Below are 15,639 nucleotides of genomic sequence, written 5' to 3'. Positions count from 1 at the left end.
ACAGACACATCTTCCACTTCTCCAGTTTCCTCAGATATAATAAGAACAGATTGCACTCCATACTGAAAGGTTTTCAGCTAATAACTCCTTGATAATCAGTGTTGGTAATAAAATAAAGTTTTTCTGTGTGTCAAACTGTCTTAAACAAGCCATTCTCAGCAGATCCAACAAAAGAAAACAAATGATGTCTTTGTGAGAGGCTGCTGGTAACAAAGTGCTTCAAGCTGGGGGAGGTAATCTTGCTCAGAAACATTTTATTTTACTCTGGGTGAAGTGGTTCCTCGTCCTGATAGTAGTCTGTATCATGAACATCATGAACAATAAGAAATATAGTTAGACGCCTCAGTTTACTGTAAATCTGTAAAAACTTTGACCAATCCAAACGTTCAGGCCGAATTGAAGTTGTTCATTTCTTATATTTCATAAGCTTCTTCTCCCGGCTCCCCTCCTCCCCCTCCAGCAGCGCGTACCTGATAGCCACATCCTGCATATAAACAGCGTTTTAGGATGAAAATACAAAGTAGTGAAGAAGAAGCTTGGAAGGTAAACATGGTTGGAAAAATGCAGGAAGGATTTCCCGACCCGGCTCGGTTTATTTGCCTCCTCCTGCTAAACAGCCGAAAACAAGAAAATCACTGGTGGAAAAAGCTGCGAAAAAAAAGCCTCGGATCACGCAAGGAGCAAAACGAGAGGGGGAGGAGCCAAGACAGGGTGCCACTTCCACATCTTGCTAGTTCCCCAACATTACCTCAGCTTTAAAGAGAAAATTTATGACATTTAAAAGAGAAAAAACATGAGAAAAGCTGCTGATGTCGTTAAAAACAAGAAAGTCTGACATGGAAACTTTAAAGCAACAACAAAAGAACAAACATATCTTCAAAAGTAAAGATCATTTCCTACAAGCACAGTCTGCTACAGCAGAGGAAGGTGTGTTAGTTCACCTGAAATCAGACTTTTTTTTAAAGGTCTTTGGAAGGTAAATCCTAGGAGAATCTTCCTCCTCTTCCGTCTCCAGAAGTGAATCTGGATGCTCCAGTGATGGCTTCTGCTTGGATGACAGGAACTCCATGCTCAAATTCATACTGCATGGCCTGAACAGAGCAAGAAAAATACTCCAATAAAACTGAGCAAACCAAGTCTGGAGGAGTTTAACTCTGATAAAACAGTTTAGCTTCTTTTTCTGGTGCATGAAGTACAAATGTAACACAACAAGCACAAGCCACAGAATTAGTTTGTTTCATAAAAGCGTCGGTACATGCCAAGCAGAAAGGCTTCTACGTAACACTGTAACACTACCTGCACGTTTCATTCCAGACTCACTAAAGTTGGGCATCTAAAGTCTGCAGTGTTGTATATTATGCACCCAAAACATGCATATAAGCAGGAAATTTTACCAGATTAAAAAAAAAAAAAAACCAGTGATCATGGAGCAGCTGATGTCAGATAAGTAAAATAGGAGTTTAAGCCACATTAATCGTTGCCATTTCTGTAGTTATCGGTCTGCTGTTAACTATGTTTAGACCAGTCCTATCGAGTGCAATTTTCTGGGTAGAAAATTTATCCTTTCGCATTTATACCAAGTTATCTGCACCTTCATGTGCAAAGCAGCCGGGACTTAAACATGTGGCAGGGTTGACAGAAATAAACCCATCTGGAACAAATTTAAGATGTCTGAAGCCATTTGTCCACTAATGTCAATAATAGCCAAGGATGGAGGGAAATCAAAGTTAATTGTGATTTCAAAAACAATGAGATGTTTGATATTACAAACCCTGCCACAAAATTTTGACTGGACTTGATTCTGATATTAGATTATATCAAAATGACTTCCATTTCTATCAAATCATAAAAAGTTGAAAGAAACTGACCCCATCCTTTCTTTTTTAAGCACATCTCACAATTGATGTCTGCATCCATATTTGGTCAATACTTTTATTCAGAAGTGATGCTGGTGGATCAATCATTAAATCAGTGGAGATCTATGGATTGTAATATGCACTTAATAAAACGAGGCTGAAGTTAGCTTCCGATTCAAAATATGTGTAAAGGGCAATTCCACTGAATTTTTGGTAAACTAGACTACATTAGACCAGGTCCAGACAAAAAACTATGTTTTAATGACTCTGCATAGTACGTAGAATATTTCAGTCCAGGTTTGATGAGTCAAGTCTTGTAGTTACTTGTCAGGACCTGGTCTAATGTAGTCCAGATGCCAAAAAATGTCCCAAAATAAGCCTAATTTACATTTTCACAAATAGATTAAAGGTTTAACAAATCAGAAAATGCATTTTCTTGAATCTGCATAGTATGTAGAATATTTCAGTCCTGGTTTGAAGAGTATAAGTGTTGTAGTTTTTTTGTCAGGACCTGGTCTAATGTGGTATACTTTTCCAAAAATTCAGTGGAATTGCCCTTTACACATATTTCGAATCGGAAGCTAACTTCAGCCTCGTCTTAATAAAAACAGATGCATTGTAATATGCAATATTACACAAAGCTCAGTCAAAAGGCCTATCAGTCAGTTTACTGGATGTGCTGGGACCACATAGATGACATGCGGCAGTGTAAAGGTGCGTATACCTGTGTGAAAGTGGGCGCATCGTAGCAGCTGAACATGGCTGACGAGCGGTCTGCCCGCAGACACTGCTGAGGAAAGGCGCTGATCTGCTCTGCCAGCTGCACAGCCTCCTGTAAAGCTGTGGTCGCAGCAGAAGGCCAGTCAACATAGTGACATGAAAGATTTAAAACTCTGAACACTAAAACGTGGTCACTCACGAGACAGAAAATACACGCGCACACGCACACACACACACTTCTGGCCTACGACCGTCTCCATTTCTATATGTAGAAAATTGTTGGTTCTTTAATGGCTGCTGCTGGGTTTCTAAGCTTTCCACCACTCTGCCTCCTGACCCACAAAAAAGCCCTGGACGGCATCCAGATCACTCCTATGGAAACACAAACCCTCATTCTGATGATATACTTTGATGCCGTCTTTGTGTGTTTAGGAGCTGCTACTTCTTTCCCTCGCTCTGATGTTAAACTTAGGCTAAGTGATCATCCTTCAGAGAGGCAATTAGGCTGTGGACCAACTGTGGGAAGAAGAACTTCCTAAAAGAATTAAACTAAGGAGGGAGGAGAGGAAATCAGAAGTGATTGACCTCTGAAGAACACATGGAGCCATTAACTTGGCAGGATCTTTCCTGGACTGCTCTAACAAAGGAAACAGCACATGGAGATTTGTGCGAGCTTAATCTACAGAGGCAGACAGTGCTAATGGGGACTTTTAGAGTCACTGTAGTGTTGAAGCCAAATACAGAGATCCACTGGAGCACATTTACAATATTTATGATTTATGAGTTTCTTCCAAAAGGGAAAAGAAAGTTTCCTGAATGGAAAGGGATCCCAGGCTTCAGCGTCGACATGATGAGTCTTAACAGTAAGAGATAATTTGTCCTGCATGACTCGGCCAGTTTAGACCATATTGACTTGATTAACTCATTTTTGTAGCCGTTTGTTGCGCTGAAATGAGTAAAAACGGTCCAAAAGTATCTGATATTTTATATCATAAGGCACAAACTAATCCAAACACACTTGTATACCTTGGCCATCAGGAACAACTCTATTGGCCAGCCCGTAGGCGAGTGCTTCCTGCGCTCCGATTGGCCGTCCAGTCAGAATCAGGTCAAGAGCTCTTGATAGGCCGATGAGGCGCGGGAGACGCACTGTTCCCCCGTCAATCAGTGGAACTCCTAAAACAAAACAAAACATTTTGAAATTCATCGCAGTGCGTGAAAAATATCTCATGCAACTTCCTTTACGTTCGTATCACGTCTGTTTTTTTCAAACTTTTTATGTCCAACTTCTTAAACAGGACAAAAATCTTTAGAATAGGTGCAACGAAGATGGAAAAACGGGGTTTCCTTAAAATTCCCAGTGAAAACTCTGGATAAGGTGTTAAATGCAGATTCCTTTTGGACTGTTGTGCTTTTTATACCTTTGTTAGTTCTTTTCCCACACACACGCATCTCCTTATGTGACACGTTTTAATTTATTATTTTAACTCTTTTTACAAACTAGCAATTTTTTTAACAAGATTTTCTGTTTTAAAGTTTTCACATCTTTGTAGATTTTTGCCTTTTTTATCCTGGTTTTTACACACTGTGCTCAAGTTGTTTTTACCCATAAAGACCCAACCCATGCAAAAATGTGAGGATTTTTTTTTTTTTTAATTTGAGGACTTTATTTGTCCCCTTTAACAAATTGTAAAGTAAAAAAGTAAAAATTTTTGGGATATTTACTATTTATTTTCTATTTTTTATAGTGTAATCTTCTGCTATTCTGGTGTCCATTAAGGAGCAGAAAGCAAAAATCCTGAGTCTGAGCAAAGTTTGCACCATAAAGTGATGCCAAATGTCTGTAAAATGCATCATATATGTCACGGTGGGTTCATACTTTGGATTTATTGTTGGTTGGAGGGTGTTTGCCACTTCTCTGGCCTGGTAACTTTTCAGACAAACCAACTGCATTTTGACCGTTTTTTTTTTGTTCTGGATTTTTTTTTTTTCCATTTTAACCTCATTAAACTTGTCCAGGAGAGTCTAAAACAAGCCTCAAATGAACACAGGTCATCTCTAAGACACAAAAGTAGAATGTATACCACAGCTCTGCCACATTTAGAAATTCCTGTTCCTGCAAGTCCAGAATATGATCACCTCAAAATAAGAATAAGATTAAAGTGTTGCGAACTGAATTCAATGGTGAAAAACACTATCATTTTTATCTATATCATTCATTATTTCATTTTATTTGAATTTATTATGAATAATTAAAATGAAAAATATTATTCTATTGGGAATAACACCGTCTACATCTGTTAGGGGAGCCATTTGGCACTATTTTATTCCTCAACTGCATCTCTACTTTCTGTACACCAGGATGTAAAAATTCCCCTTCTGATTCTCCGTCTCACGGGACACACTCTTCACTAACCTTGTCCAGCAAGACAGCTAGAAGTAGAGGAGGAAGAGAGGGAGAAAGAGTACATTGCAAGGTACACTGAGCTTCTGGCATCCATCCTAATTTCTAAAGCACACCAGCTGCAACTGGCACACTTTCTGCTCTGCAGTTCCACGCCACAATCCCAGCTTCCCTCCAACTCACTGATTCCATCTGACCACTTCTTATTGAGAGCACATGTGTCCAACATGTTTTCACAGCCCCACATCATCATCATCATCATGTTGTCTCTCCCTCCTATTCGGTGGGGGTTTGCAAGCTCCCCTCTTTTTCCATGTCATTTAAATAAATTAAAATAAAATACATGGAATATCAGTGCAAATCCACGTGCGACCAGTCCAGAGGCCTGGATCATGTGCAGAGAGTCAGTCCAATGTGGCAGACAGAAGACTGCGGTTAGCTGCAAAGAGGACGAGGGGTGGGGGGGGGGGGTTGTCTACTCCTGTCTGCAACACTCGATTTCACTCAATTTTTTAGTCATCAGTCGTTACAGGAAAGAATTCTGACTTTGCAGCTGTGACAGAAATAACAGCTGGATTCCTGTAGCTCCAACTCAAACCTAAAAATAGCAGAGATCATTGTTGCACAGGGGTGTGCATGAGAGGATACGCTGGAGTCAGGCTTTCGTATGAATAAAACGACCACAAACAGCTCAGAGCTCGCTATACGCTGATACATTTATTCATGGCTTCGCTGTTTCACTTGTGCATTGATGTTCTTGCAGCGATTTAGTTTCAACATGTAGCCGAGCTCCTTCAGAGGCTTTTCTCTCAAGCACCAGCAGCTGAATAATAACTGTGCAACAGTCCCCGGTGACTCAATCCTCAACAAACTTAATTAAAGCAAGGAGGTTTTCTCTGTCACGTCTAGGAATTGATTACAGGAAAAGACAGACGGGGGGAAGAAAAGTGAGTGGCGGAGACACAAGGCCGGCTAAACACCACGCGAATCTCAGGAAGACAAAGCATGACTCAAAGAAGAGATAAAGAGGCAGCTTGACCTCGCGTCTGTCTGTCTTTGGTGCTGCTGTTGGCACCGCAGCTATCAGCAACCGGAAGGATCTTCCTTCTTATCCTCATAGCACCCGTCTCCAGCGCCTCCTCCCCTTCACCCTCTTCTTCCTCTGATAGTCTCCTCTCTGATGTGTGCTCTTTGACAGACCTGTACTTTGTCCCACATGAAGGAGAGGCATGTTCCTGAAAGAATCCTTCAGATTTTTTTGTTTAAAGTGTGTGGGGTTTTTTTTTTTAAAAAAAAAGCTTTACTCAGGGGGAGATCCCTGTTTTTATATTTTGTAAAAAGACGTGTTTGCCAGCGATCTTGATGCAAGATAAGTCAGATTCGGCTTAATAAAACATGGAGTTGTCATCCTTTGCTCAATAATTAGTCAAACATTTGGAAAAGGAATGTGCTGCTGATAAATTAATTGTCCAGATGCAGGATTTTATTTGCACAGACAAACCTGAGTCAGCAAAGCCTATTATTAGATAGAAGAGGCACTTTGCTTCCTGAAACACAGGATGTGTGAATGTGTAGAAGTGAGGAGGAAAGAGGAGCATTTTATCTGCTAACAACAGCCAGATACCCTGACATAGATGCTGAATCCTGAATCCTTCTTGATGCATCACAAAATGTGGTATTTTCAAGCTCTGGCTTCGTAGCTAACATTGTGTTTGGGATTTTATCTGGACCTGAATGCTTCCTGTTAGGATTTCTTCAGTCAAAATAAATTATACAAGAGCTCTTTTAAATGTTAAAGTTTGTGACAGCAAGATATGAAAGAGACTGAACTAGTACGGCTTATTTGGAAGGGAAGAAGAGAAACCCTCGTCTCCAAAAGATTAGCTTGGTTTTAGTTTGCAAAGTGTCATCAGAACAAAACACAATATTTCTGGAATAGTTGGCCTCATTTGTTTTTTATAAATATTCATACATTTGTTCTCATGTTGTACTTCAGTTTTTGGGAAACTCTTCTATCAAATTCATGAAGATATTCATTTTTTTCTTCCTAGATTGATGAATATTAATCTCTCCGAAAGCTAAAAGGACGTACCAGCTGGCCATGGTTTGCACTGTTAAAAGCCTGAAAATGCAGATAAAAGGCCCTGATAGGGACTGGCGAGCTGTCTATGGTGTACCTTGCCTTTCGCCCAAAGACTGCTGGGATTGGCTCCAGCTTCCCCGCAGCCCTTAATCGGACTAAGCGGTTAATATGACGAATGAATGAATGCACATAAAAGGTCACAAGGCTGAAGAGACATGCAGACACAGAGATGAGACATAAAGATGTTCGCTTAATTTCTTAAGTAAAAATATTGGTAATAACATATTCGAATCATTTAAAAGTATCTGTATGAACACACAGACCATTAATTACTCCTGAACCTGGAAAACAAGCCTGCAGTCTGGTGTTGTGAGCGTGTAAACATGCACATCCATGTGGTGTAGTGACTGAAGAAAGTTTACGTTGTTAAGCAAACTTCCACCTGCTGTGTTCAAACACAACCAGCGTCCCTTTGTGTGCATCTGATGAAATAAATCCTCCAGGTGAGTCTGGAGGCATGTCGGGGGGGGTTATCAAGCAGGAGGGCAGGGCATAAACTCCATGTCTAAGAAAATACTTAATGGTTTAAATGACCATTTAAATAAACACTGCCGTTGTAATCATTAGAAGATCTGGATAAATGTACCATCTATTATCTGCTGCTTCTTGTTGAAGCAGCAGGAAGTGGATCTGTAAAAACAAGGAGTAGTGGACTCCTCCTGGGCAGCAGGAGACTACATACATCCAGAAGTTGTGCCGGTCAGAGATAACTACATTTACGGGGTGATATGCTTGTGGCCTAGTGGTCACAGAGGTAGGCTTGGGTCTAGAAGAGCTGCGTTCCAGTCCCCTGTAAGCAGACAGAGACAAACCGAAACGTGGCAGCCCTCTGCTCTGTAGGTAGGAAATCCAGAGACGGTGAAATGCTGAGCCTAATTTCCCCAAACGGTATTAACGAAGAAAAAGTTATTTGTAAAAACGGTTGGTGAATGATGCTCCATCAACCAGAAGGAGATGTGGCTGCAGTGAAATGATTTGAAGAAAATCAACCAGATCATCGGCTCAAACACTTCATAGCCACTGCCAAGCACGAAGGTGGGGAGCTGATGGGGGTCGAAACAAAAAATCAAATATCGCGATTTTTTTAAATAAAAATAATCCATTATAAAATTTTAGTAATTTTTATTGTTTTTATTGATTTTTTTTACTTGTCTTCTTGGGCATTATAGCAGCAGAATGATGGTCTGGCTACTGTGTTGTGTTTTTTCCTAATTAAAATTAAGAAAAATGGCAGCAAAAAAAGTTTTGTACATTTTTTTTATTTTGTTTTTAGTCTACAAAAATCAGTAATATTGAAGAATTGCAATTTTAATCAAATCGGTACCCAAAAAAATCGAATCGAATCGGGACAAAAGCATATAGTTACAGCCTATTAGCTGATGATATGGACTAATTTACGGCCAGAGTATCTGGACACTTCGCATGAGAGGACCATGAACACCTCTGTGCACTACAGAAATACTTCATTTTTCACATCTGCTCTGTATGCACATATAAAAGTTATCACGGCTTCAGCAACAAGTCCTATGGGAGGAGGCGTGACCACACATCCTCCAGTCCTCAGTTCCTCATAACCCGAGAACATTGTGAAACATGACACACTCGGGTATTCCTGTTTGCTCCTGGTGCTGCTGGCATCTTCGCCACATCAAAGCTAAACCCACTACAATGGCCTCCCATGAGGGTAATGCGATTAAGTTTGATGTGGATTAACAGTTTCCGGATAACTCCAGACTACACGGACAGAGGCAAAAGATCAGACCTTCAATCGGAAGCTTGCTTTGAAACACTCACTGAGGATTTGGGGAAAATAGTCCCGTTGGGCTGGGTCAGAGATGAGTGTCACACACTGAACTAGGTCTCATGTATTTAGCCCTAAATTTAATATGAAGGTATTCTACAATTATCCAGGACCACCAAGGCTGAAAATGAGGCCTTGAACCATAAAACTGAAGGTGTAGCAGCTCATAAAAAGTGCAGCATTACATGGCAGTGTTAACACCATCAGATCTTATCAGGATGGAAATGTTTGGTTCTTCTGGCCTCATCTGAAAATCTCAAATATGATCGGTAATAACATAAATAATTCCAACGCACGCGCTTGTTTTTCATCTCAGCAGCACAACTGCTCTGTTCATTCATTCTTCATGGATGAAAAATCCTGCAGCGTGAGAGAGGGAGCCAGTTTGAAGTGGGATGATGTAACTGGTGGGCTATGCCGCTCAGGTTCAAACTCACTCAGCAGGTGTTTGGATTGGCTGGTTTCATGTCAGTTTCTGGACTGCGGATCGACTTTAAGATTTGTCGCCGTCTCTTTTACTCTTCATCCTTTATTCAGCTGCATAGATGATGCTGAACTGGCAGGAAGACAAAGGTAAGAGAAACTGACTGCAGGATGCTGCAGGTTAACTGCTGTGTTTGTTGGAAGCGTCTCCATTTTTACGGTGTAATATCAGAAGCATGACACTGAACATCCTCCATGCCTGATTTAGCTCCTTCAATGAAATATTAGTAGTATTTTAAGTTCCATTTTCCTGTGCCAAGTCTTTTTTTTTTTTTTAATTTCAGCTTTTTGTTTCTCCAGTTTAAAGAGCCAAAATAACATTTGGGAATTAAGTAAGCGCCATGGTTTTTCATTCAGGTCTTTGAAAATTCAAAGAGCAGCTGACACTAATACCAGATTCCTGTGACGCAAACGTCTCCTCCCTCTCATTTCCTCCATGGAAGGGCAGAGGGGCCTCAGACAGGAAGCCACAGGTTTTGGCAGCCAATCACTTGCCAGAAAGCTGTCAGATCCTTGTGGTGGCCGGTGGCCCACATCAGAGCAGCACGGCATGCCTCTGAGAGGTTTTCAGCTCCAAAGCCACCAGGGATTCCCTCGGGCTGCTGCCATCTGTGCCCGGCCCAAAAAATCGGTACCAGAATTCAACCATTTAAAGGAAATAAAGGCTGAGGGGTAGTGGTTCTTTAAATAAACTGTCCATCCCACAGAAATATATTTGATGCAAAAAGGCAAGAGAAGTTTGGTTTTCAATCATTTAAAGTTATAAGCATGCCATGTTGTCTACTTGTCCCATCTCATCAATCCTTCCAGCATTCTCTTGCTTTAATCTTCATATTAACAACAAACGGATGCTTGAAAAGGGTGAAAATGTTGCTGTGCAGCTTTTAACTATGGAGAAAATCCCCTAGCCAATGAACCAACAGTCAAAGTAATTATCACTCTGCTAAATGAACATCTGAATTAAAAACCACAGCTGGAGGAATCAACTCAAATGTGTTGACAAACAAGCTCTGGAAATGCGAGGCAATGAAAAGCCTGAGAATTAATTACTGGGAGGAAATGTGCGACTTTAATGTGCAAAAACCACAGCGACGACTCTTACTGCCTTCCAATCATACTTTTGAGTTGATGGAAGAGGTTTTAGAGCAGACACTGCGCTGGATGAGAGGCGTTAAGTGAAGACTGACATGTTTTTAATTCAAACAACTCCAGATATTTAAGTGCTGAGAACACAATGACGCCATTAAAAGTCTCCTTTCTCATTTTCAGTATAAAGACAACCTGAAGCAGGCAAAGATATAATGATGCTAAACACAATACTCTGCTTAAAATCTTTACGTCAAAAACATCTAAGTGAAGCTTTGGGTTTTTATGATAAATGTATTACTCCTGTATCAAGTAGTAATGGGGGTTCAACGGCTGCCATGGTAACAGTGATTTTACTGAAAAGCTAGGAAGCCAGCATCACAGATTTGGTTATATTCAGCATGCAGCTGTTCTGACTGATGTCTACTAATCAGTTAACAAGATCGCAGCATAACATTCAGTCAGATCCTGCTGTAATGTGGTTGAGTTGAACCGCTTGATTCCACCATGATGGCACCAAAAAGAGCAAAGTGTGGAAACAAACAGTGGAGGGACAGCAGGTAACCAGCAAACCTTGAGTCTTACCAAAACGCACCATAACAACCACTACAGTCATGTTTCATTGCTAACTCATAAGCCTTTTTTGCATTAATGTCATACGAAGAAATGGTTGTTTCCTCATGCCTGTTACGATTCAGCAGGTATATTTTATACACGTTCAAAAGTGTGTTCATATCAGAAAAGCCTAAACTACACCAACAAATGAAAATCTACTTCAGGAGTCAGTTCTGCCGGAGATGTCCCATCTATGCTCCAACAGGACAACCCTGCTCACAACAGCTTTTTGACTAAAGAAAGTAAGAGAATTCCTCCGTCAGTGTTTTAGCTGAAGATTTGTCTCCCCTTTCGGTCAACATGGAGAATGAAAAGGTAGTGCCTTAAATTAACAATGACAACACTTGCATGGTGTTTTTCAATTTGGAATTTAATCATTCTGAATAACATTACTGTCCTGAAAGTTTACATAGAAATAGTCAATCCAAACTGAGGTTTCCATGGAAACACGTTGTTACTTTATTGCAATTTAGAGGTTAGGAAGCCTTCTGATTGGACAGAAGGTGGATGTGATGTATAGACATCTACCGGAAATTAACAAAGTTTATTGGTTGTTTTTATTTGTTTCTACTTCCTCCTTCTCGTCTTTTTTATCGTAACATGGAAAACTGCAAATAAGTAACATTTTTGACTCTATTTTAGTTATAATTTTGAAGAACCAGCTCGACATAAGCACAGTGCTTCACTTTTTTCAGCAGCTGAAGAGGAGAAGGAAGATAAAGTACCGAAGATAGGAGGCAGAACACTGCAAGGAAAATTTGAGCGTCAACTAAGTGAGCATGTGCAGAATGATCGGAATTAAGTTAGAGTGGAAACAATGTTTACGTGATCGAGAAATTAATCAGTTTGAATGTAAAATATAGTTTAATTCTGAATTGACTTTTTCCATTCAGAATAAAGTGTTTACATGGTCAATTTTAACAGTTTAAAGCAGATTCAACTTTTATTCAGAAATAAAGCAGAATTAAAACTTATTTAAATGTGGCCAATGACACATAAAACTATATCAAAATATTTTTTAAAAATTAATTTAAAAAAAAAAGAAAAAAAAAAAAGCATGAAGTCTAAAGACTTAAAGTGAGCAGCCATCACACCGTGAAGGCAAACACTCACACAGAAAGACAAGGGCACTGCCAGCATATTCTCCTGAGAAATTACAGCCCTGAGACAATAATCCTTGCATGTTTACCCTCTAAATCTCGTACTGACAGTAAATTATAGTACAAAACTACATTTATAAACACTATGGTTGTATTTTAAGTGCTCCAGCAGCATGGTTTAAGGAGTGAGAGCTAAATGAGAGATGCTGCAACAGTTTAACACAGAGTGAAGGGGACCATGGCTTTCTGGGATCAGGATCAGCTTAACGTGTTTACAGATCTAAAATACTGCTTCGTATTTTAAAAGTGTAGCTGAGTCAGCGGGCAAACCATGTAGCAACACGCCAAAAAAGGAAAATGCTGTTTATGAGGAACTGGTGTGACATAAATAATATGTAATCCATGTAGTGGAAAGCTGGCAGTTGGTCGCTTCCTCTTCTACTTATCAAGACTGCCCAGCAGACTGCAGCCGTGATGCCAAAAGGTCACGGTCACCGGCGTTATCGCCACACGGCTCCATCCTCGAGCATAAACAAGAGGAGGCTGGGTGATAACAGAGAACACAGTAACAAAGCAGAAAAATAGAAACACAGTCAACTTCCTGGTATTAAGAGACAGATGATGCATGTTTTCAAGCAAAGAAAACAAGTTTTTTTTTGTTTTTGTTTTTTTTAGTAACTGAGAAAAAATACAGAAGAAGCGTTAGAAAAATAATGGTATTATAAATAAATTGTTATTTGTAAAAATTTTAGGAGTTTGCAAAACATACACACAACAGCAACATTGTTAGTAGGGGTGGGAAAATCAAATCGAAAAATTGAATAATCAAGACTTTTTGTTTTGCAATTTTAAAATGGATTTGGTTTTTTTTTTGTTTTTTTAAATCTTTTTTTTTCTTCAATTAAATAAAATTAATCCACTGTAAAATTTTTGTCATTTTTATTGTTTTTATTGATCTTCTTACTTGTCATCTTGGGCATTATAGCAGCAGAATGATGGTCTGGCAACTGTGTTGTTTTCTCCCAACTAAAATCAAGAAAAATTACTCGCAAAAAAAATGTTTTATACATTTCATTTTGTTTTTAATCTACGAAAATCAGCAATATCAAAGAATTTTGAGAATCGCAATTTAAATCGAATCGGCACCCAAAAAAATTGGAATCAAATTGGGACGAAAGCATATCATTCTTAGGTACATCTGTTCAGTTGCTTGTAAACCAAACCAGCCAATCACATGGCAGGAACTCATGCAGCTTGTGCATTTAGACATGAAGACACGGTCAAGACAACTTTCTTTGAAATAAAAGTCCTCTAAGTGACTTGTCGGGCCAGTGAAAGGAGTCCCGGCTATGTGTTTAGTAAGGCTGGTGCTTGATTTTACCGAACGCTTCAGGCAGCGTGGGAAAGGTTTAGGTTTTTCTGTTTGTTTGTTTTTTCTCTCTCTCTGACTGGGCGAGTTATGATTGCTTATTTCTTCTCCTCGTAGGTTACATAACACTGTAATGATCAAGTTTGTCTTTGCTGTAGTTTATTTAAGACGTTCGTTTATTGTCAGTTTAAATGGTCTGATCACACACACGTGTCACAGTTTGACTTTTTTTTGCTTTATTCTCCTCTTTATGGCTTCCAAAATAACCTTTATTATTATAGTTATCATTAATAGCTTGTCAGGTTGTTTGGTCTTACTGCACAGTCCTCAGCAGAGCCACATGATGCATGACAGCAGCATCGCGAGGACTTACCAAACCTGCGACAGAACACTCCCATGACAGCGCTCTCCTCCACCACCCTCAGGTCTGCCAGCAGAGCCAGCTCCAGGCCTCCGGCTACAGCAAAGCCGCTTACCGCTGCTATCAGCGGCTTGGACAGCTGCAAGCGGGACGGACCCTGAAGGAAACTGCTGGATCAGTAAATCCAAACATACAAGCACGCTTACGAAGCCAAATGACTTACAATCAACTGTGCAGGAAATAAACAGTGAAAACAAGGCACAAACATTCCCAAAACCAAGCTGCTATGTTATCTACCTCTCTCATGCTGTTTCATGCCTTTAGCTGCTAAAAGGTTCCAGATTTCATTTTCTAATTCATTTCTCAGACTGTCAAACAAAAGAGTAAGAATTGATGCACGTTTTGGCTGGGGCTGAGCAAACAGAGCGCTGTGTGTTCTGCACGAGGTACAATGAGGAGGTCCACTTAACCCCAAAGATTTAACATGCAATCCAAACAGGTTTTATGGAGGCTGAAGCTTTTATAGCTTACACTACATCATTCTTGTTAGGATCCTGACTCTTTGTCAAGTAACAGGAGATCTCCACAAGCCAGGACTTTCTGCTCATGCAACACATACACAGCTGTAGTTACTGAGGCATTCCTATGGTCGAGTCTCACTTTCCAAAACAAAATCCTCACCACAACCTGTCTGCTTGAATATTCAAAAATATACACAATTATTACTGGTCGTATGTTCTGGTTTCATATTCGATGGAAAGCTATGGCTTTCCATAACATCATAGAGAGATGTAGATGTAAACTTCATGAGCACACACACATACACACAGAATCATAACCCAAGCAATGCTCACCATTGGACCAGGACCCTTTGTGACATCTTGCTCCAATTTAAGGGGGGATTTTTGATTGGCCAGCGTTTTCAGATCATAACCAGCGCAGAAATTCCCTCCTGAAAGAGACCACAAAATTACAAAGTATGGCAGCTGGAAAGGCAGAGAGGAAGGGAAAATGATGAAGATAAAAAAAAAAAAAAAAGAAGAAGAAGAAGGGTGGGGTGGGGGGCGGATTGCAGTTTTCTTTCTTTTGACTCGCTGGTAAAATAAAAAAGAAAAAAAAAGTGTTTCTTTTCCCTGAAGAGCCTGAATTCATTGCAAAGGCACTGATCCTGCATACGTTCACATCCAACAAACTCGCATTAATAGAAGAGCAAAATACGGCAACCACAGTTTCTTCCACTGGATTCATGTGGTCATTACAACATTTCCCAAGCGGGGAAACAAGCAGTATGTCACAGTTTCAGGCAGAGCAATGAAATGATCATACCGAACACATGTGCCAGCAACACCCATCAACTGGGAACGTTGATTACAGCTGCAGGTCAATTATAGAAAAACCGTGTGTCCTGGTGTTTACAGGAACAGAGCTGCAACACAGGAACCTAATCATTTCTGTTCTTATAAGACAAAAAGGGCAGAAACTGAAGAGTTTCTATTTACTTCTAATGTCAGCAAACAGAAATGATAAAAAAGGGGGGGAAGGAGTCATATACAGAACTTTCCGTTGTAGTCTACATTCAAATTACAGAAATTAATTATACAAAGTCAGAAAATTAAATTAAATCAAACTAAACTAAATTAAATATAAAATTAAATTAAATTAAATCAAATTAAAATAAAATATAAAATTAAATTAAAATAA

The 15,639-nt window shown here is 39.7% G+C and overlaps 1 protein-coding gene across 1 annotated transcript in view; it reads right to left on the bottom strand.

Annotated features, from left to right (window-relative positions):
- Positions 1-244: 244 nt before the first annotated feature.
- Positions 245-15,639, bottom strand: part of LOC306770713 (enoyl-CoA hydratase EchA19) — a gene marked incomplete at its 5' end in the record, with an annotated part of 20,463 nt that continues 5,068 nt past the window's right edge. The window contains 5 exons of the mRNA XM_079259614.1: positions 245-1,091; positions 2,581-2,696; positions 3,603-3,752; positions 13,951-14,095; positions 14,793-14,890. Coding sequence (XP_079115740.1) covers positions 984-1,091; positions 2,581-2,696; positions 3,603-3,752; positions 13,951-14,095; positions 14,793-14,890 — 617 coding nt within the window. The 3' untranslated portion in view covers positions 245-983. The remainder of the gene's footprint in view (positions 1,092-2,580; positions 2,697-3,602; positions 3,753-13,950; positions 14,096-14,792; positions 14,891-15,639) is intronic.

Source organism: Telmatherina bonti (assembly GCF_933228915.1).
Source record: "Telmatherina bonti genome assembly, chromosome: 20".
In the NCBI taxonomy this organism is placed as follows: Eukaryota; Metazoa; Chordata; class Actinopteri; order Atheriniformes; family Telmatherinidae; genus Telmatherina; species Telmatherina bonti.
This window is presented reverse-complemented; position numbering and strand designations above follow the sequence as displayed.